Source organism: Anomaloglossus baeobatrachus, chromosome 1 (genome assembly GCF_048569485.1).
Source record: "Anomaloglossus baeobatrachus isolate aAnoBae1 chromosome 1, aAnoBae1.hap1, whole genome shotgun sequence".
Lineage (NCBI taxonomy): Eukaryota > Metazoa > Chordata > Amphibia > Anura > Aromobatidae > Anomaloglossus > Anomaloglossus baeobatrachus.
This window is the reverse complement of record NC_134353.1, coordinates 656,621,013-656,644,464: the sequence shown is the minus strand read 5'-3', so window position 1 is coordinate 656,644,464 and position 23,452 is coordinate 656,621,013. Positions and strand designations below refer to the sequence as shown.

At 45.5% G+C, this 23,452-nt stretch overlaps 1 protein-coding gene across 1 annotated transcript in view; it reads right to left on the bottom strand.

Moving 5' to 3' along the window:
• Nucleotides 1-2,074: 2,074 nt before the first annotated feature.
• Nucleotides 2,075-23,452, bottom strand: part of LOC142247400 (acyl-CoA dehydrogenase family member 11-like) — a 93,902-nt gene continuing 72,524 nt past the window's right edge. The window contains exons 10-15 of the mRNA XM_075319961.1: nucleotides 14,516-14,656; nucleotides 14,314-14,406; nucleotides 14,113-14,220; nucleotides 12,351-12,522; nucleotides 3,066-3,132; nucleotides 2,075-2,956 (exon numbers count right to left, since the gene is read on the bottom strand). Coding sequence (XP_075176076.1) covers nucleotides 2,830-2,956; nucleotides 3,066-3,132; nucleotides 12,351-12,522; nucleotides 14,113-14,220; nucleotides 14,314-14,406; nucleotides 14,516-14,656 — 708 coding nt within the window. The 3' untranslated portion in view covers nucleotides 2,075-2,829. The remainder of the gene's footprint in view (nucleotides 2,957-3,065; nucleotides 3,133-12,350; nucleotides 12,523-14,112; nucleotides 14,221-14,313; nucleotides 14,407-14,515; nucleotides 14,657-23,452) is intronic.

Here is a 23,452-nt window from a genome sequence, read left to right as displayed (position 1 = left end):
CATGCGTGCTGTGTCCTCATCCTGCTGCTTTGATCTGCTGGAGCGGTGGCGCCGGCAGTTCAAAGCTGTGCTGGAGCAGAGGAGACATTTCTCCTCGCTCTGACACTCCTCCTCTCCCAGGCCGCATGTCTGTTGCCTAAGAGACGGAGGAGCATCAGTGAGCGGCACTGGCGTAATGATGTCTTCTGGCCGCGTGGGAACTGAGGACCCAGCGTCGCGCAGCGGGGGAGCGGGTGCTGGAAGGGGAGTTTTGTGGGGTTTTTTTTATAACTTGTGTGCGGCTGTGCCAAGGTGGGGATGAGGGGGCCAGTGCCAGCATGGGGGGGAGAACATACATGCCAGCATGGGGTGGAAACATACATGCCAGCATGGGGGGGACACACATACATGCCAGCATGGGGTGGAAACATACATGCCAGCATGGGGTGGAAACATACATGCCAGCATGGGGGGGGGGGGGAAACATGCATGCCAGCATGGGGGGAGGGGGAAACATGCATGCCAGCATGGGGGGGGAAACATGCATGCCAGCATGTGGAACGCATGCATGCCAGCATGGGGAAAACATACATGCCAGGATGGAGGAAGCATACATGCCAGCATGGGTAAACATACATGCCAGGATGGGGAACAATTAATGCCAGGATGGGGAAACATGCATGCCAAGATGGAGAAAACATGCATGGCAGGATGGAGAAAACATACATGCCAAGATGGAGGAAACATGCATGCCAGGATGGGGAAAACATACATACCAGGATAGAGGAAACATGCGTGCCAGGATGGGGAAAATATACATGCCAGGATGGAGGAAACATGACACGATAGGGTACATTTACCAGGATGGGGAACATTTACCAGGAAGGGGAACATGCCAAGAAGGTGGACATTTACCAGGATGGGGGTACATGCTAGTAAGGGGGACATTTACCTGGATGGGGGTACATGTTGAGATGGGTGAACATTTACAAGGATGGGCAATATGTCAGGATGGGGAACATTTACCAGCACGGGGAAACATGCCAGAATGGGGTACATTTACCAGGATGGAGGACATTTACCAGAATGAGGTATATTTATTAGGATGGAGCCATGATGGGGACAAATATACCAGAATGTAGGAAATATATATCAGGATGGGGGACATGTTTACCAAGAAGTGGCCCAGGAAGGGGGACATAACTATACAATGAAAGGGGAGGGTAGCAACTCGTACGTCTTTATGGGATTTCAAGATGTTCAGACTTTGAAATGTAGATGTGGATTACAGGGTGAAATCTGATTGCATTCCATGCTAAATTCTCTGTCTAATATGCTGCAATTTTTTCCAGAAAGATCAATCCAACTGCTGTGTCTGGAAAGGGCTGGAAAGGGCTCAGCTTCAATGTGTGGTAAGCATGCATGAGCGTGATGCCCCCTGCTGAAGAGAAAACTGCAAAGGTAAGGTTAAAATCAATTATTTACATAATAGGATTGGTTGGCACTTCGGAAAAAAAATTGGGTTTAGGGCTACAGTTTGGGCACTCGGCATGTAAAAGGTTCGCCATGACTGAGTTAGAGGGTTCACGCAGAGAGGAAAGGGGGGGCACTGTTTGGGCTCATGTTGATATTTTACTATCTAAACTTTTGCTATTGTTATCTCAGACATATATATTGTATTTTGAAATCTAAAAAAAAAATAACTGAAATACTCATGGTAGTAGAGCAAATACAAGTAAAAACTGGCCACTTTGGTGACAGGTCCTCTTTGATTACTAAAGATTCTTCACTGAAATAGAGAATTATTGATTAGAAGTTAGGAATGTAAACCTGAGACATATGTTAAGGCAACAAGAATAGAGGTATTTTTCACTGTTTGGCAAGTACATTAGCTAGAATTATAACAGAAATGGTGGAGTACATAGTTTATGACAAATTTATGGTGTTGTGTACATTTTTGCTCAGATGTAGAAAACATTAAGGAAAAGAGAAGTTTTGACTAAAAAGTTGTAAATTGCACCAGTTTTATGAAAGGCGCACAGCACTGATTACCAATGTACTTCTTAGCTGGTGTAAGATAGAAGAGGAACTGACATATCTGCGTCAAATTTATTTCATTGTCTGAAATTTTACATACATTGGGCATATTTATCTAATTTATAGAAAGTGCAAACTAGACAGTCTTAGCCTAGAAAATATTAAAATTGGCAGCATGAATCACTTTGATAAATTTTACGTTTACACCACATGTTAACTGGCTTACTTTGAGCCAAAAAAGTGCACAGCAATTCTGGTGCATTCTTTTAACTGTTAGGCCAGAATCCTTTAAAGTGATGCTAAGCATTCTTGTTGGACAAGTTGTAAAAAGTGTCTAAAACACAAATATGGTGCATGTCATGAAATACAGTTTCTTGGTGCAAAATACACCAGAATTCTGGCACATTTATCTTGATAAATATGACTTCTTTGCGTCTGACAGATCTAGTTCTATCCTAAATTTAGGGCAGAGTTAATAAATCATTCTGCACTATATTGCATAATCATGTAGGAATAATGACATGTGAAGGAGCCTCAAACGATTTCTTGTCATACATACAAAATGTGAGCTATGATAAAAACTAAATATTTGACCAAACATGTATAGATTAAACCCATACAGATCTTTTTAAAAGCTGAATGTTATAGTTCTATTACCATTTCAACTAATGTGTGCATGTAAATATCAAAAATGTTACTTATCTTGAAATCAATTGTCAAAGATATTCATGTATTTATATTACTTAAAAATTAGGTAGAAACCACTAAATGGGTCCTTAACAGGATAAAGGCATATCAGGAAAAATTAATAGCTTATAGTTTTCCCTTTAATAAAGGGCTTTTTTCATACACAAGCCGACTATCCATGGAGGTTGCCTCTGAACTATAGCATCCAGAAGCTTCGGCAGTGCTGACAGGACACAAGTCTTGTTCACTCCATCTAAGAAGAAAGCAAAGACAAATGTATTTAAAATTAGTTGCAAATGTCCTTTCTTGGTTTCAAATCTCTAGATTAACAGCCTTGTTCACAACTTTTTGAAGAAGAGTACCTTTGGGCACAGTATAAATCTGATTCTGTTGCTCCAGCCCACGCTGCATGGTCCACAAAAAGACAACCTACAATGGGAATGTACCATAATCGTAAGATATGCAAAAGTCCAACTGTAAACACATAACTACATCACATCAGCCAAGAATATTGCGCTCGCCCCAATATCTAGACAAAATGAAGGGAATTTTGTTTACTTACCGTAAATTCCTTTTCTTCTAGCTCCAATTGGGAGACCCAGACAGTGGGTGTATAGCTACTGCCTCTGGAGGCCGCACAAAGAACTACACTTAAAAGTGTAAGGCCCCTCCCCTTCTGGCTATACACCCTCCCGTAGGAGTACAGATTCCTCAGTTTTAGTACCAAAGCAAGAAGGAGGAAAGCCAATAACAGTTTCAAAAACAAATTCAATCCGATAACTAGATCGGAGAACTTAAGAAACAACGTGAACAACATGTGCACCCGAAAAAAACGAAACCCTAAAAACAGATAGGGCGGGTGCTGGGTCTCCCAATTGGAGCTAGAAGAAAAGGAATTTACGGTAAGTAAACAAAATTCCCTTCTTCTTTTTCGCTCCTAATTGGGAGACCCAGACAGTGGGACGTCCAAAAGCAGTCCCTGGGTGGGTAAAAAGATACCACATGAACGGGCTGTCATACAGCCTCTTCCTACAGGTGGGCCACCGCCGCCTGAAGGACCTGTCTACCTAGGCTGGCGTCTGCCGAAGCGTAGGTATGCACTTGATAGTGTTTGGTAAACGTGTGCAGACTCGACCAGGTAGCCGCCTGGCACACTTGCTGAGCCGTAGCCTGATGCCTCAACGCCCAGGACGCACCAACGGCTCTGGTAGAATGGGCCTTCAGTCCAGATGGAATCTGAAGCCCAGCAGAACGGTATGTGTGAAGAATTGGTTCCTTGATCCACCGCGCCAGGGTGGATTTGGAAGCTTGCGATCCCTTATGCTGACCAGCGACTAGGACAAAGAGCGCATCCGAACGGCGTAGAGGCGCCGTGCGAGAAATGTAAATCCTGAGTGCTCTCACCAGGTCCAACAGATGTAAACCCTTTTCAAATTGGTGAACTGGATGCGGACACAAAGATGGCAAAGTGATATCCTGATTGAGATGAAAGGAAGAAACCACCTTGGGAGAAAACTCTGGAATTGGACGCAGTACTACCTTGTCTTGGTGAAATACCAGGAAGGGAGATTTGCAAGATAACGCCGCCAGCTCGGACACTCTTCGAAGAGACGTGACCGCTACAAGAAAAACTACCTTTTGTGAAAGCCGAGAAAGGGGAACCTCTTTCAAAGGCTCGAAAGGCGGCTTTTGAAGAGCAAGGAGAACCTTGTTCAGATCCCAGGGTTCCAATGGCCGTCTGTAAGGAGGAACGATATGACAAACTCCTTGGAGAAACGTGCGTACTTTAGAAAGCTGTGCCAAGCGCTTCTGAAAGAATACGGATAACGCGGAGACTTGACCCTTAAGCGAGCTAAGGGACAAACCTTTTTCCAACCCAGACTGCAGGAAGGAAAGAAAAATTGGCAATGCAAATGGCCAGGGAGAAAACCCTTGAGTCAAGCACCACGCTAAGAATATCTTCCACGTCCTGTGATAGATCTTAGCTGAGGATGGTTTTCTAGCCTGTCTCATTGTGGCAACAACTCCCTGAGATAAACCTGAGGCCGCTAGGATCCAGGACTCAATGGCCACACAGTCAGGTTCAGGGCCGCAGAATTCAGATGGAAAAACGGCCCTTGAGACAGCAGATCTGGACGGTCTGGTAGTGCCCACGGTTGGCCTACCGTGAGATGCCACAGATCCGGGTACCACGACCTTCTTGGCCAATTTGGAGCGACGAGTATGGCTCGCTGGCAGTCGGACTTGATTTTCCGGAGAACTCTGGGTAACAATGCTAGAGGTGGGAACACATAGGGGAGTCGGAATTGCGACCAATCCTGAACCAACGCGTCTGCCGCCAGCGCTCGGTGATCGTGAGACCGTGCCATGAAAACTGGGACCTTGTTGTTGTGCCGTGACGCCATCAGATCGACGTCCGGCGACCCCCAGCGGCAACAGATCTGTTGAAACACGTCCGGGTGAAGGGACCATTCTCCTGCGTCCATGCCCTGGCGACTGAGAAAGTCTGCTTCCCAGTTTTCCACGCCTGGGATGTGAACTGCAGATATGGTGGACGCTCTGCTTTCCACCCACGTCAAAATCCGCTGGACTTCTTGAAAAGCTTGGCGACTGCGTGTTCCCCCTTGGTGGTTGATGTACGCCACCGCCGTGGAATTGTCCGACTGAATCCGAATCTGCTTGCCTTCCAGCCATTGTTGGAAGGCACGCAGGGCAAGATAGATTGCTCTGATTTCCAGAACATTGATCTGCAAGGTGGACTCTTCCTGAGTCCACGTCCCCTGAGCCCTGTGGTGGAGAAACACCGCTCCCCACCCTGATAGGCTCGCATCTGTCGTGACCACTGCCCAGGACGGGGGAAGGAACGACTTTCCCTGTGACAATGAGTTGGGGAGAAGCCACCAACGTAGAGAGTCCTTGGCAGTCTGAGAGAGGGAGACAGTCCTGTCGAGGGACGTCGATTTCCCATCCCATTGGCGCAGAATGTCCCATTGGAGAGGGCGCAGATGAAACTGCGCGAACGGGACTGCCTCCATTGCTGCTACCATCTTTCCTAGGAAATGCATGAGGCGCCTCAGTGAATGCGACTGGCTCTGAAGGAGAGATTGCACTCCAGTCCGTAGCGAGCACTGCTTGTCCAGTGGAAGCCTCACTATCGCTGATAGAGTATGAAACTCCATGCCAAGATAAGTCAGAGATTGGGTCGGGGTTAGATGAGACTTTGGAAAGTTGATAATCCACCCGAAAGTCTGGAGAGTGTCTAGCGCCACCTTCAGACTGTGTTGGCATGCTTCTTGAGAGGATGCCTTTATAAGCAGGTCGTCTAGGTACGGGATGACCGAGTGACCCTGCGAGTGCAGAACAGCTACTACTGCTGCCATGACTTTGGTGAAGACCCGGGGGGCTGTTGCCAGACCGAAGGGTAACGCTACGAACTGTAGGTGCTCGTCGTGTATGACGAAACGTAGGAAACGCTGATGCTCTGGTGCAATCGGCACGTGGAGATACGCATCTTTGATGTCTATTGATGCTAGAAAATCTCCCTGAGACATTGAGGCTATGACGGAGCGTAGGGATTCCATCCGGAACCTCCTGACTTTTACGTGTCTGTTGAGCAACTTCAGATCCAGGACGGGACGATACGATCCGTCCTTTTTTGGGACCACAAACAGATTGGAGTAAAAACCGTGACCCTGTTCCTGAAGAGGGACGGAGGTCACCACTCCTTCCGCCTTTAGAGCGGCCACCGCCTGCAACAGAGCATCGGCTCGGTCTGGTGGTGGAGAAGTTCTGAAGAAACGAGTTGGCGGACGAGAACCGAACTCTATCCTGTACCCGTGAGATAGAATATCTCTCACCCAACGGTCTTTGACATTTGCTAGCCAAATGTCGCCAAAGTGGGACAGCCTCCCACCGACCGCGGGTGTGGGCATCGGAGACCGCAAGTCAGGAGGACGTCGTTTTGGCAACGGTTCCTCCGGCTGGTCTTTTTGGGCGTGACTGAGACCTCCAAGAATTTGAACGTCTCTGGTCCTTTTGAGTCTTTTTTGACGAGGCGAATTGGGACCTGCCCTGTCCTCGAAAGGACCGATAACCAGACTGACCCTTCCTCTGTTGGGGCTTGTTTTGTCTGTGTTGCGGTAAGGAAGAGTCCTTACCCTTGGAGTGTTTGATGATTTCATCCAAACGCTCTCCAAACAATCGGTCACGAGAAAAAGGCAAATTGGTTAAGCACTTCTTGGAATGAGAATCTGCTTTCCAATGTCTCAACCACAGAGCCCTACGCAAAACAACTGAGTTGGCTGACGCCACTGCCGTGCGGCTTGTAGCGTCAAGAACAGCATTAATCGCGTACGACGCGAATGCCGCCATTTGCGAGGTCAATGGTGCTACCTGCGGGGCAAATGCACGTGTGACTGAGTCGACTCGCGCAAGCCCGGCCGTGATAGCTTGGAGTGCCCATACGGCCGCAAAAGAAGGCGCTAATGACGCTCCAATCGCTTCATAGATGGATTTCAGCCAGAGCTCCATCTGCCTGTCAGTGGCATCTTTAAGTGCCGCTCCATCTTCAACAGCAACCAAGGATCTGGCTGCAAGCCTGGAAATTGGAGGATCCACTTTTGGACACTGGGTCCAACCCTTGACCACTTCAGAGGGAAAAGGGTAGCGTGTATCTTTAAGTCGTTTAGGAAAACGCCTTTCAGGATAAGCGTGGGGTTTCTGGATTGCGTCTCTGAAGTCAGCGTGGTCCAGAAAAGTGCTTAATGTACGCTTAGGGTATCTGAAATGGATTCTCTCGTGCTGCGAAGCTGACTCCTCTACAGGAGGAGCTGGTGGGGAAATATTCAACATCTTATTGATGTTAAATATAAGATCATTAACTATGGCGTCACCATCTGGTGTATCTAGATTGAGAGCGGTCCCAGGATCAGAATCCTGATCAGTTAAGTCCGCCTCATCACCCATAGATTCATCCCGCTGGGATCCAGACCATTGAGATGAATGTGAAGGCCCGTCATAACGAGCCCGCTTAGGCTGCCCGGGGCCATCGTCCGAGTCAGAGTCTTCACCCTGAGGTGTAGATGCCCGTCCCGGAGCTAGGAGCTGAGGGGGACCAGGGGGCAATACATGCACAGTGTCCGTGGTCTGAAGTACAGGCCTAGCTCGCAATGTGTCAAGAATTTGTGACATAGTGAGAGACATTCTGTCAGCAAAAGCTGCAAACTCAGTCCCTGTCACCTGGACAGCATTCACAGGTGGTACACCCTGGGACACGTCCAGCAGAGGTCCCGACTGTGCAGGCGCCGCAGGGGCCGAGCACTGCACACAATGGGGGTCCGTGGAGCCTGCCGGTAGAAAAGTCCCACATGCGGTGCAGGAAGCATACAATGTCTGTGCCTTGGCACCCTTGCGTTTTACGGGCGACATGCTGCTGGCTCTCTGCATGTGAGAGAGTCTATAGCCAAAAGGGCGACCAGCGCTATGCAATACCAAGTATTTGTAGCCACAAAATACTAAGGATACTACGAGCACAAGAGGGGGTGAGCCCACTGGGCTGCTTACCGCCCGCTGAACAGCGGGTAAGAGGCTGCAGAATGCCTTGTCTGGGTCTCCCCGGCTCCCCTCTGCAGCTCAGCGTGTCAGCAAGAATGGCTGCAGGCTTCTGTGGAGAGGGGCGGTCCGTGGGAGTTCCCAAACAAAAGTGCGGGAACAGTGTCCCCTCTGTGCTGACTGTGAGGGCTGGAGTATGTAAAAACGACTCCAGCCCTCAGCGCTGATGCACTGGCCAGCGTCCCGCCCCTCTCCTGACTGGCAGGTCTGTGGGCGGGAACGAACGAACGCAGGCCGCAAAAGCCGGGGACTCGAGTTATCAGCGCGGCCGCCGTAAAAGCGCGGGCCGCGCTGAAGTCCCCGGCGCACCGCAAGTGCCAGCCGCGCCGCTGTTCAAGCAGCCGGCGCGACCGAGTTCTAGCGTGGGCAGCGTCCCGCCCCTCTCCTGACTGGCAGGTCTGGGGGCGGGAACGAAAGGAAGCAGGCCGCAAAAGCCGGGGACTGTAGTTATCAGCGCGGCCGCCGTAAAAGCGCAGGCCGCGCTGAAGTCCCCGGCGCACTACAAGTGCCAGCCGCGCCGCAGTCCCAGCGGCCGGCGCGGACTATTCCCATAAATGTGCCTGCTTCAGCAAAGCTGAATGAGGCCATGGCACAGGCGCCGCAGCGCTGATGTCCCCCGGCGCACTACAACACCCAGCATGCTGCGGTGTGAGCGCCAGATACACGGGGACACAGAGTACCTTGAGGAAGCAGGGCCATGTCCCTGATGTACTCCGCTCCATCCAGCATCTTCTCCAGGGGCTGTAGATGGAGCACGGTCTCTGTGCCTGGAGACCGGTAAATCCCACTTCACCCAGAGCCCTGTAAAAAGGGATGGGGAAGGAATCAGCATGTGGGCTCCTGCCGCCGTACCCGCAATGGGTACCTCAACCTTACAAACACCTCCGACATAAGTGGGGTGAGAAGGGAGCATGCTGGGAGTCTGTATAGACCCTCTTTTCTTCCATCCGACATAGTCAGCAGCTGCTGCTGACTAATAACAATGGAGCTATGCGTGCGTGTCTGACCTCCTTGCGCACAAAGCTAAAACTGAGGAATCTGTACTCCTACGGGAGGGTGTATAGCCAGAAGGGGAGGGGCCTTACACTTTTAAGTGTAGTTCTTTGTGCGGCCTCCAGAGGCAGTAGCTATACACCCACTGTCTGGGTCTCCCAATTAGGAGCGAAAAAGAAAAAAACATTTTATAGCAGTACTGATTGAAAGATTTATCTACTACTTTGATATTGATGACCTGTTGGTGAGGCGCCAACACCTGGCAATACCAACTGAATCAGAGCCCAGTTGTAATACGCTGGAGCAGCTACTAAATAGTGTACAGAGTGTTCTTCGCTGTTCCGACTTTGGACAAGGTTTACATCTGGCTGCTGCCATAGACGGTGGGGTCAGCTAATCATTGGGGATGTTAGGTGTTGTAACCATAGTGATTGTTACTGATGATGTCTAAATTAGTTTATCAATTGCAGAAGCAATGGACAATCCCTTTAACCAACATTTAAACGGAATCTATCAGCGGGTTTTTGCTATGTAAGTTGAAGACAACATGGGATGCCATCATAGTCTGATCTGATGTTTATTTGCTATGTTTGTTTAAGCAGTAAGACTCTAAGGCTGGGGCCACACGGGGCACTACTGCGATGCTTGCATGAGACTTGGCTTGCGCTGGCAGCACAGCAGGAGCCGAGTGTCATGCGAGTGTGCCTGCGTCTGAGGTCCGACCCTGCGAGCGGACCTCAGCTGCGGGGGGCGGGCTGGCACTAAGGTTGGGCGGACCAGCGCTGCGGAGGGGCGGGCCGGCACGGAGGAGGGATTTCTCTCCCTCTCACCTCCGTAGCCGGCTATTGCGATTCTCGCTCTGCACACGCGGTACACCGCCAGTGCAGTGCGATTTTTCTCTCGCCCCATTCACTTGAATGGGTGCGAGATAAAAGAGTCTCGCTTTACAATCGCAGCATGCTGCGATTGTTTTCTCGGTCCGATTAGGGCCGAGAAAATAATCGCTCATGTGCGCTGACACACAGGCTAGAATTGGTCCGAGGGGAATGCGATCCTTTATCGCACTCCACTTGCACCGATTTTCTCGCCGTGTGGCTTACGCCTTATTGTTGCTCAGACTATAAAGTCATGAGCACTGGCAGTACAACACCCCCTCTTCCTCTGATTGTCACCTCACTGTCAATGTACAATCTCTTTAGAGAGCCTGTTGTGTGCTCAGAAGCTCACTCAGCTGTGCTAGACGGCACATCTAAAGATTCTGATTGTGTCAGAACTGCTGCACCTAGTAATCGAAGTGATAAATAACTGGATTCAGCATTTCTTTGCCTACATCAGGCTGCTCTCAGATGAACAAAACCCACTGACAGATTCCCTTTAAGAGGCAACATATTATGGAAATATTCAAACAACACTGAAAGGCATCATGTACATGACAGAGCTACACAATGGAGCTGCTACTTGCAGCATCATATTACAGCAATATTCTCCCACAGTAGCAGCTGCTACACAGCAAATCCTTGGCAGTCAACAAGCCAGGCTGACAGGTTCCCTTCCCTGCTCCTTTAACCCCTTCACCCCCAGGCGATTTTCCGTTTTTGTTTTTTTGCTCCCATTCTTCCAAGAGCCGTAATGTTTTTATTTTTCTGTCAATCTTGCCATATGAAGGCTTATTTTTTGCAGGACGAGTTGTACTTTTAAATGAAACCATATGTTTTACTATATAGTGTACTGAAAAAACGGCAAAAAAATTCCAAGTGCGGAAAAAATGCAAAAAACAAAAGTGTGATTGCACAATTGTTTTTGGGATATTTTATTCACCGTGTTCACTATATGGTAAAATTGATGTGTCAGTGTGATGCCTCAGGTTGGTACGAGTTCGTAGACACCAAACATATATAGGTTTACTGTGATTTATGGGGTTAAAAAAAAATTCAGCCTTTTGTAAAAAAAAAAGTGGCTTTTTGCGCTATTTTCCACAACCTATAGCAGTTTCATTTTCGGGATCTATGGCTCAGTGACTGCATATTTTTTGCATCTCGAGCTGAAGTTTTTAATGGTACCATTTTGGCGCAGATGCTACGTTTTGATCACCAGTTATTGCATTGTGCGCAAAATTTGCAGAGACCAAGAAACGTAATTTTGGAGTTTGGAATTTTTTTGCCGTTAGGCCGTTCACCAATCAGATTAAATGATTTCATATTTTGATAGATCGGGCATGTCTGAACGCAGCGATACCAAATATGTATGTATATATATGTATGTATATATATACATATATATATATTTTTTAATCCTTTACTTTTCAATTGTGCGAATAGAGGGTTATTTGAACTTTTAGTTTCTTTTTAGTTTTTTAAAACTTTTGTTTTTTATTTTACTAGTCCCCCTAGGGGCTATAAGGATCAGCAGTCTGATCGCTGGTTCATTTCTGTAGATTGCTCTGATCTGCAGAAAAGCTGCTCTCCTCTTAGAGACGGCGCTCTGCCGGCTGTAAGAGTAACTGACTCATGATAGCTACAGGAGTCTTCACATGACCCTGTGCTACCATGGCAACCATCAGCTCCATGTGATCACGTTACGTGAGTTCCGATGGAGCTGGGTGAGTGAGTGCTTACCACAGCTGGGATGTGGCCCGTGCTGTCACATTTTGACAGTGTGGAGCAAGGGGTTAATCGGTCCGAGTGGATTGCGCATCCACTTGTGCCTGATAGCCGCACATATCAGCTGTACAAATCAGTCGGCGGTGAGTATACCGACATGAGGCAGGACGTACCGAGTACAACCAATGTCGGTAAGAGGTTAAAGCTTATACAGAGATCTGTTTCAGCAATAAAACAGTTTAAAAAATGTGAATTATGATGCATACTATGAATGGCAAATGAATGGGCATCTGAAAGTCATGTTAAAAAAAATAAATAAATCAATTAACGGATTTATTAATACAAAGGGTCATTATAAAACCTTTTGCTTTGCTGCAGGTGTTGCTATAATAAAAATTGTAAACTAAACTATACCATGCAAAAAGTGCACTATGTGAACATTACCTATGTAGATTCTGGCGAGACTGTAAGCAAAATCCCGTGCTGCCAATTCCATAAAGTTGCTTCCTCTCACTCCCGCCTTCTGTGTGAAGTCTTTTATGTTCTCCAGAGCTTGCAGCAAACGCGAGACAGGCTGAGACAGACCAGGAACACTAGTGGAGGCTTCTAGCATTTCCTGCAACAAAAAATACACATAACACAACACACACAACAACACAAGTTGTCTGGGAATATCAGTTAACGTACAACTCAAGATTTTTTTTTGTTTTTTTTTAGGTTTGGAATGGCACTTTAAATGTCCCCTGTATTATATCCATCCTCTGGCGGCTTCATAGTTTTTCGGTGCCGCACCAGTACTGCTATGCCATTTTGTTCCCGTTATTTCTGACTGGCCTGGAAGTCAGAAGTTATGTCATAAGCGCTTAATGCTTCTCTACGAGAGTCAGAACGAGGCTCTCAAACAGATGCACCGCCAGCGTGCTCAATGAAACACTGGAGTTGACAGCAAGTTACAAGTTGCAGGAGAACGATGGGAGAAACGCAGAGAAACACTGTAAAAAGAACAAGATGGCAGCTGGAGAGTATAAGACAGGGGGGGCAGGGAACTTACATTTAACACTAGAAGTCCCAGAGAGGGGTCATTTAACATTTCTACCTTTGGAACCAAGAGACGGTCGAATGACCTGAAGGATTTTAGCTAACATCCTATAATCACCGTCTTTTGTTCTGTAATTAAGGCCATTACTGTCGCACCACAGGAGGTTGTTGTTTTCTATTGAGTTTAGCCATTTAGTTTCTAGTTATGGTGGTGTCACACACAGCGACGGCGACAACGACGTCGCTGTTACGTCACCATTTTCTGTGACATAGCAGCAACGTCCCGTCGCTGCCGCTGTGTGTGACATCCAGCAACGAGCTGGCCCCTGCTGTGAGGTCGCAGGTCGTTGCTGAATATCCTGCTTCATTTTTTGGACGTTGCTCTCCCGCTCTGAAGCACACATCGCTGTGTGTGACAGCGAGAGAGCGACGAACTGAAGCGAGCAGGGAGCAGGAGCCAGCTTCTGGCAGCCTGCTGTAAGCTGTAACCAAGGTAAACATCGGGTAACCAAGGGAAGCCCTTTCCTTGGTTACCTGATATTTACCTTCGTTACCAGCGTCCGCCGCTCTCACGCTTCCTGTGCTGCCGGCTCCCTGCTCCCTGCACGCCAGAGTACACATCGGGTAAATAAGAAAGGGTTTGCTTATTAACCCGATGTGTACTCCGGCGTGCAGGGAGCCAGCGCAAAGCGGTGTGCGCTGATAACCAATGTAAATATCGGGTAACCAAGCCCTTGGTTACCCGATATTTACCTTAGTTACCAAGCGCAGCACCGCTTCCACCCGTCGCTGCTGGCTGGGGGCTGGTCACTGGTCGCTGGTGAGATCTGCCTGTTTGACAGCTCACCAGCGACCATGTAACGACGCAGCAGCGATCCTGATAAGGTCAGGTCGCCCGTCGTGATCGCTGCTGCGTCGCTATGTGTGAACCCAGCATTAGTTCTATTCAGTTTATTGTATGTCATTTGACCCTCTTTCGGGACTTCAGAGGGGAGCTCAAAATTTCTGGGACTTCTAGTGTTAACGCCCAACTCCAGTGCTGAAATAAAAATAAATGCGGGAGTGGTGCTTTAACAGTCTGAAACCTAAATGCTACAAGGAAACTAGTAAGCACTACAAGACTTTACTTTGTAACATGGTAATGCTGGTTATAAGAGATGGATTTTACCTGAGTAGAAGAGAAATAAGCATTTAAAACCTGTCCTTGGCTCTTTATGACAGACCGAAGGACATCCAGAGATAAAATGTTGGTTGTTCCTTCCCAGATTGTTAGCACCTACCATAGATATACGACAATATAAATATATATAAAATTGGAACTACAAGGTGAATCTGGTTCACTATTGTAATTGAGTTACATAGTTCTTACTTGGGCATCTCTCAGCAAAGCTGGGAGACCTGTATCTTCCATATAGCCCTGACCGCCAAAGCACTCCAGTCCTTCCGATATGACAGCAATAGCCTAGCGGTTATACAAATGAATACATACATGATAGACTGCAAGTATTTAAAATATATTATCATATACACACACATACACTGTATATACAGATATATCTGGACAAATGTACCTGCTTCCCAGTGTAAAGCTTGGCAATGGGAGTTAGCAGACGGAGAACATGTAGGTCCTGTTCAGTTGCCATGTTTGTTTCTTCCAGCCCCAGCAAGCGCACAACCTCCATAGATAGAAGAAAAGCTCCACGGGCTTGCACCTAAAAAAACACAACACATGAAACGTTAATGAATTTACATCAACTACAAAGTTGAAAAGGCTGCCATCACTCAGATGGTGTTATAAACATCAAATTGAACCTTCAACCATTGTTAAATCTATAATTACAGATAGGTGAAACATTAGTAAAATAGACAGTTAATGCTATATGCAAAAATTTGAATTTTTGATCCCCATCCTTTAACCCCTTTAAAGGAACTCTATCACCAGGTTTTGCCACCTAATCTGAGAGCAGCATAATGTAGAGACAGAGTCCCAGATTCCAACGGTGTGTCACTTACTGGGCTGCTTAGTCTAGTTTTGATAAAATCACTTTAATCAGCAGCAGATTATCATTAAAGGATTGCTTGGCCTGCTGCCAGGTAGTCCAGAAAATTCATGAGCTCTGTATAACTGCTAGATCTGCAGCACAGAAAATAATGATTTTATAAAAATGACAGCAAATAGCTCTGTAAGTACCACATTGCTGGAATCAGGATCTCTGTCTCTACATTATGCTGCTCTCGGATGGGGGAATCTGCCACCAGGTTTTTGCTACCCCATCTGATAGATGTAGAGACAGAGAATGCGATTCCAGTGATCTGTCACTACCTGAGCTGTTTGCTGTAATATTGATAAAATCAATGTTTTCTCTGCTGTAGATCTAGCAGTTAAACTGAGCTCATGAATATGCTGGACTACCTGGCAGCACACCAAGTAGTCCACTAATGATAATCTCCTGCTGATTAAACAGTGATGTTATCAAAATTACACTAAGCAGCCGAGTAAGTGAAACAACGCTAAAATCAGGATCTCTGTCTCTATATTATGCTGCTCTCAGATTAGATGGCAAAAACCTGGTGACACATTCCCTTTAAGGACTTAGCCACTTTTGGCCTTACACCAGAGAGGACTAAAACAGTTTTTATTTCATAATGTCTCCTCTCCATTATAGAGATGTTCACTTGTAAAGTTTAGGTTAGAATTTATGTTAGGATTAATTGGGCGCTACCAGAGATTTGTCTCTGAGGACGTGTACTTCTTTCTCGTATGAGGTTGACCAATCGTAACCCGGCAGCAACATAAAGGGGATAAAAGAACACACTCTCCTCCGCTAACTGATCTCTTCAGTGACTGGGCTAAAGTACAGCAGGGCTGAGCTGTGCATCATTACAATCTTTTCCAGATCTCTTCTCACTAATAATATTTATTTCTTCAAAATGCGATATAGCTGACACAGCTAGCATGTGTAAAAAGGTGCTCTGGTCAGATGTGACCAAATTAGAACTTTTTGGGCAAAATTGAAAACATTATGTGTGACATAAAACTAACACTACACATCAGCCTGAAAACCATCCCCACTTTGAAACATGGTGGTAGCAGCATCATGCTGTGGAGATGCCCATCCCAGCTGGTGCAGGTCTACTATTTTGTCCCTGGTGTCCTTAGACAGCTCTTTTGTCTTGGCCATGGTGAAGAGGTTGGAGTGTGATTGATTGAATGTGTGCACTGGTGTCTTTTATACAGGTAAGGAGTAGAAACAGGTGCAATTAATACAGGTAATGAGTGCAGAGTAGGAGGGCTTCATAAAAAATAACAGGTCTGTAAGAGCCAGAATTCTTGCTGGTTTATGCAATAAAATGCAAATTAGTTATTTAAAAATCATACCGTACAATGTAAATTTCTGGATTTATTTGCGTATTCTGTCTGTCACATTTGAAATGTACCTACAGACCTCTCCATTCTTTGTAGGTGGGAAAAACTGCTAAATCAGCAGTGTATCAAATACTTATTTACCCTACTGTATATCCCTTCATAGTGCAAAAAAATGCTTTTTATTCCCATATGCTAATTTGGGTGCTCAGTGCATCCCTGGTGTGGCCGACCACTTTCAGTAGACCATCACACCCCCTGAATTTGGATACCCTCATCTCATGCACTAACGATGGACAGCGCTGACTTGTCCAGTGCCAGCGCTATCTCAGAAAACAATCTGGTGCCTGAGCTCACTCAGTGTCAAAGTTCCTATACTGCACTGTTGGGCACACAGTTCTCTCCTCTGCTGCAGCAGCTCCACTATATTGTGTAGTATGCAGTGACAGCAGAGAGGAGAAAGCTGTGTGCATGCCCACTCTGCACTAGGAACTTCAACAATGAGGGAGGGCAGAAAAAAGCTTTCCCCTGAGATAGTGATGGCTCTGGGCAAGCCCAGATTACTGGAAGGGTCTGGAGAAACAATAGCTAAGCAAACATGAGGTAATACACAAAAGAACAATACGTCTGGCTGAATGTTAAGAAACTTTAACCCATGAGAGTCCATGTCGTCACAATTATCACCACTGAGAGAGACAGAGTTAGGCTATGTTCATATGCTGCATCTTTTTCCTGAGTGCATCTTGACTGCATCTTTTTCCTGTGGTCTCAGAAAATGCAGCTTGTGGCCCAAAAAAATGCATGATGTTTTGCTGCGTTTTTGTGAATGCGTTTTTTTAAAGGAGAAATAAAATATCATAGGCTAGAATAATTAATTGATAGTTAGAATAGATAGAGAATAGGTGGATAATAGGTAGATAGATAATAGATAATAGAAATAGACAATAGATAGATAATAGATAGAAAGAACATATAGAATAAATAGAAAGAAATAACAGAATAGCTTGATAGAGGGAGAGCTAGCTTGGCAAGCTGTTTTTTATTTTTTTAAAAGGACGTGGGATCACCCCCATTTTTCATATCTAGCACAGGAACAGCAGCAGCTGCAGGCTGCAACCCTCAGCAGTCTGCTGTACCTTGGCTGGCTATGAAAAATAAAGGGGATCCCACACGTTTTTTTAATTTTGATTTATTTAAATTAAAAAAAATAGACGTGGGGTCCCCCCATTTTTTTTTTTTAAAACCAGCCAAGGTAGAGCAGATAACTGGGGGCTGATATTATTAGGGTGGAAAGGGCCATCGTTATTTGGCCCTTTCCAGCCTAACAATAGCAGCCCACAGCCGCCCCAGAAGTGGTGCATCCATAAGATGTGCCAATTCTGGCGCTAGGCCCGCCTCTTCCCATTGCCCTGGTATGGTAGAAATCTTTTTAATAAGGAGTTAATAACAGCCCACAGCTGATACTAAGCCCTGTCTATGAGACACCCCCATGACTAATCTGTAAGTAAAAGTAAATAAACAAAAATACCAAAAAAATCCTTAATTTGAAATCAAAGACAAAAAAAGCACCCTCTTTAACCACTTAATTAACTCCATGTAATCCACACGAGGTACCACGACGCTTCCAGCACTGCTACATAGTTGAAACTCACAGCGAACGCCATGGAACAAGACTGCTCGCTGTGAGCTCCACGCAGCAGCTGAACTGTGCCGCATGGTAAGCGGTGCCATCACTCAGGTTACCCACGGCCACAGCTGGAGTCCTCCACCTGTTCACAGCAAATCACCCGAGTGACTGAAATGAGCCGCACGATCAGCGGGACGTCACTCAGGTGATTTGCTGTCACAGGTGGAGGCCGTGGCCATGGCTAACCTGAGTGACGTCACCACTGAGAGCGCGGCTCACTTCAGATGCGCTCTGAACTACACAGTGTGCAGTCCTGTTCTGTTGCGCTCGCTGTGAGCTTCAGATATGTTGCAGTGCTGGAAGCATCGTGGGACCTTGTGTGGATTATGTCAGACCTGGAGGGTTGCGTTGGGGTTAATAAAGTGGTGAAAGAGGGTGCTTTGTCTTTTATTCCAAATAATGCATTATTTTGGTGTTTGTGTTTATTTCATTTCACTTACAGATTAGTGATGGGGGTGTCTTGGGTAGACACCTGCCATTACTAATCTAGGACTTAGTGGCAGCTATGGGCTGCCATTAACTCTTGATTACCCCGATTGCCAACGCATCAGGGTAATCGTGATGAGCCGAGTAAAGTCCCGGGACTGTCGCATGTAATAGATGCGATAATATCGTGTGGCTTTTGGCTGATATTTTTAGGCTAGGGGGCTCCCAATAACGTGGGTCTCCCCAGCCTGAGAATACTATGCCCTCAGCTGTGAGGCTTTATCTTGGCTTGGTATCAAAATTGTGGGGGACCGCACTCTGTTTCTTTTAAATTATTTATTTATTGTACTGTATAATATAGATCTGCCCACCGGCGGCTGTGATTGGTTTCAGTCAGACAGCTGTCATTCAGCATGGGGGCGCGTTTGACTGCAACCAATCACAGCCATCGGTGGGCAGGGGAAGCAGTGCATATTCAATGAAGGTAATGAGCGGCTCGGGAAGTGAATTAGCGTACGCAGGAGTAGTGTGACAGCCGCAAAAGTGATTCGGTAAGTATGAAGCACTTGCTCCTACCCCTTTGCATCAGATTCTGGTCTCCATTGACTTTATGGCAACCGGCATCTAGCCAGATACCAGGGATCAATCCCCCACCGACCTTGAAACGCAGCGACAAGATGCAAAAAGAATTGACATGCTGCATCTTGGCTGCGTCTTCAAAAACGCAGTCAAGATGCAGCCAAAAAAAGAAGCACTGTACGGACAGCAAAATAGAAATCTCATAGACTTTGCTGTGAGAAGGAAATACATGCATTTAGGTGCATCCTTTTTATGTCAAAAATGCATCAAAACGCAGTAAAAGATACATCATGTGAACATAGCCTCATTCAAATTCAGGGGAGAATGAAACTCTTCTGCCAGGACAAGGCTATACCCTAATTAACACATTGGTATAAAAAAGCATTTTTTGCATAGCAAAAGGACAGATATTTACAGTATAAGTATGATTTGTGTAAAGGGCTAAATCCCTTTTATGACCATGTGCTTGGTTTACAGTGTTTTTTGCGGTGATAGACTTCATGCTGAAAAAAATACTTCTTTCCATCTGTCATTTTTTACATTGATGTTTATAGGTCAAGCGGAATATTAATAGTTTGGTATTCCTAAATGAAAAAAGCAAAGAACGGATAAGGCATGACTAGTGATTTACAGATACTTTGATTATGAGAAAGAGAAACACCCTGGAAAGGACTTCTTGCTTCCAAAAGATAGATAGTGGTGTGGGAAGGGGCCTCTGGAAAGAGGTTTGGGGGGCAGAGGGAAATATAATACTATGAATTTCAAATAGATAACAATCTTGTTTTTAAAAGGTTATGTGAACTGTAAAACCATTTAATGTCTTTTATTCAAACATTAAACTTGAAAGTAAGCCTATGAAATTTATCTGTCTGCATACTATTATAATTATAAAAAAACACTATCCACTCTTATGACTGTAGGAACAACAGCATAATAAAGTGAGTGAGTAGTCTGTGGTTACAGGCACTTCTCTAAACCGGTCTTTAATCAGCAGATGGCAATAATGATAAAAGCCATGAAGTGACCCGGCCATCATCTGCAGAGTAACATGCCACTACACATGAGTGCATGCATGTACTAGAACATCTGCAATTAAAAGTATCATTTTGTGGTGCATAGCAGATTTCATCTCTGTAAAATAAAGATTTCCTTTTACTCATATTGGCAGCAAACTGAAATGTATTTACATACAATGAATAGATATAAACACCGCATCCTTATATCCCATCATTCATTTCACTTTCATAGTAACTACACCCCTAGATTCCTTCCTCTATGTGATGTCATTCCCCTGTGAGTGAAACAATCCACACTGCTACGTGCAGGACATATGTTCGAATAATTAAACTTGCATATTTAAAGGATAACATAGATAACTTTGATGATGTGGGATGACTAACCGTCTAGCAATTGAAATTCGCAGACATGTATTTACAAATGGAATAATACAATTATACAATATACTTGAAGCATGAGCTCTCTCCTTATCTGTCCTTCTCTCATCCTCTTCTATTACAGGAATAGTATGAAGGGGCTGTGGAAAGCACAAGCAACTATGGTCCTGATAACTAAATTAGTTCTCCTCCAAACACTTATTTCAGCTTGTAAAAATAACAACAGTGAATTAGGCGTTTCTCTCTACAACTGGTTTAAAGGGGTTCGTCGACAAATGTGATATAATTAAATAAATACTTTTAATTATTAAACATTTTTCTAAATACCTTTATTTAGCAAAAGGCTATGCTTTATCTAGCGGACTGTGACAAGATTTTAAAGATAGTGACTGCCTTCTAATAATATTCAGCCCATCCTAGGACGAGCTGTGTGAAGAGCATCTGCGAGACAGATGTACTCCCTGCACAGCACCAAAACCGTCAGGCTGACTGAGATGGATGTCCATTAAAGAAAGGCGTTTATCTTATCCTTTAGTTACAAGTGAAAAGGTTTTGGTACCGTGTTAGCCAGTAGCCAAAAGGTATCACAAGATTATAATTTTGTTCCTCTCACTGAGAACATTCAATAATCTTATCCTTTAGTTCACTCAGCTCAGTGTCCTGTCAGGTTGACTGAACAGAGGAATGAAAGTTCACAATGACACCTGACAGAACGCTGCTCTTCTGCGAGATAGATGTACTCCCTGCACAGCACTAAAACTGTCAGGCTGACTGAAAAGGATGTTCATTCTGAATCGGCTTATCAGTTTATCTTCTCCTTTAGTTGATTCCACTCACTGTCTTGTTATGTTGTCAGGAATGCAAGTTGACGTCACCTGACAGAATGCTGCTCTGATCTGACGTATGTCTTGAGATGTTCTTCACGCAGCCTGTCCTACTGTGTGACCTCTGAAATCTAGGATGGTGTGTAAATTAGTATATGGAAGTTGCCATCTTTAAATTCCTGACAGAGTGCACTAGGTAAAACATAACTTTTTGCTAAATAAAGGTATTTAGAAAAACATTATTTAAATGTATTTTATTTATTTTATAACAATTCTCACAGAACCCCTTTAACATTCCTACAGAACAGGATACAATAACACCTGTTTATCGCCACTATTGTATCAGGCATATCTGGTCTCATTGATGTCATAAAGTTTACAATTTTGTCAATAAGAAATGCATAATTCTTAACTATTTTAGTTCCTAGTCCGTACTATTTACTAATATACATGTTTTATTGAATTTTTTATGGATACTCTTAAAGCAAAGAAAAAAAACAACTAAAAAATTAGGAGAGCTTCCAGCTTCTCAAGCATTTTTTGACCCCAGTTCAGTTTTTATTGTTCTCCCAGGATGTAATTATTAAAGGACTTCAGCTAGTAAAAACCTGTTAGACCACCTTAGTTTTCACTTAGCTGGGGTTATTAAATAAGATATGTCAATCAGCCGAGAGACAAGTGCTAATAATTACAGCCCACACTACTGTCAACAGGCCATACTTGCAAGGGTCCAAAAATCAAAGATGTAGGCTGCTGTATGAGGGCAATATTGATATGGAGACAGGCAGTCACCAGGGAACTTTCAAACACAAGAGAATATTGACTCTGCAGGATCAAAAAATATATTTAAAAAAAAAGAAAAAAAAAAAAAAATCACACCAAATATCACAATACTTTTTTTTTTTTTTTTAAATATTAGATGTAAATGTTACATTCTGGAACAGCAGGTAAAGCCACGTATACATGTTCTGGATTCTGCAGCTGCTAACATTTTCCTGGAATGGGGCATTACATTCCACAATCACATACTCTATAAAATAGTAGATTTTGGGTACTCACCGTAAAATCTCTTTCTTGGAGCCTTCATTGGGGGACACAGAGACCATGGGTTGTATGCTGCTGCCACTAGGAGGCGACACTAAGCAAAACAAGGAAAACTCCTCCTATGCAGTATACACCCACCAACTGGCAATCATTCCTCAGTTAGTGAGAAAGCAATAGGAGACAACAAGTAAAGAACGAACAATCTTACAGAAGTGAACATTAAACTCAACATTCAACAGTAACATATGTCCAACACAAGGGCTGTGTCCCCCAATGAAGGCTCCAAGAAAGAGATTTTACGGTGAGTACCCAAAATCTACTTTTCTTTATCGCTTCATTGGGGGACACAGAGACCATGGGACGCCCTAAAGCAGTCCCATGGGTGGGTCTAATGTTACTCTCAGGGCTGACCTCGGTCCACTGCAGCCTGCAGAACTCATCTACCGAGGCTTGCATCGGAGGATGCGAAAGTGTGGACCCTGTAGAACTTTGTGAATGTGTGGAGCGAAGACCAGGTGGCCGCTTTGCAAAGCTGCGACGCTGGAGCGTGGTGACGGACCGACCACGAGGCTCCCACCGCCCTGGTGGAATGGGCCGTAATCCTGAGTGGGCGCGTTCTCCCTCTTACCCGGTAGGCTTCCAGCACGGCAGAGTGAATCCATCGCGCAATGGAGGACTTGGAGGCAGGTAGGCCTCTGCGCGGGCCGGATGGAAGCACAAAGAGGGAATCTGACAGTCTGAATTGAGACGTCCTGGAAATGTACAGGCGGAGGGCTCTGACCAAGTCCAGCTTGTGGAGGAGAATCTCACGAGGGTGCGAAGGGTTCGGGCAAAAGGAGGGAAGAACAATGTCCTCGTTAAGATGGAAAGAGGAGACCACCTTGGGCAGAAAGGACGGTACCGGACGGAGGACTACCTTATCCTGGTGGAAGACAAGATAGGGAGAGCGACAGGAAAGCGTCGCTAGTTCAGATACCCGCCTGATTGACGTGATGGCAACTAAGAAGGCGACCTTCCAAGAGAGGAACGTTAGAGACACCTCCTGAATAGGTTCGAAGGGGGAATGCTGAAGAACAGACAGAACCAGGTTGAGGTCCCAGGGCTCCACAGGAGGCTGAACGGGGGCCGCCGAATGAGCAGCCCCTTGAATGAATGTGCGAACCTGTGAGCGAGAGGCAATCCTCTTTTGA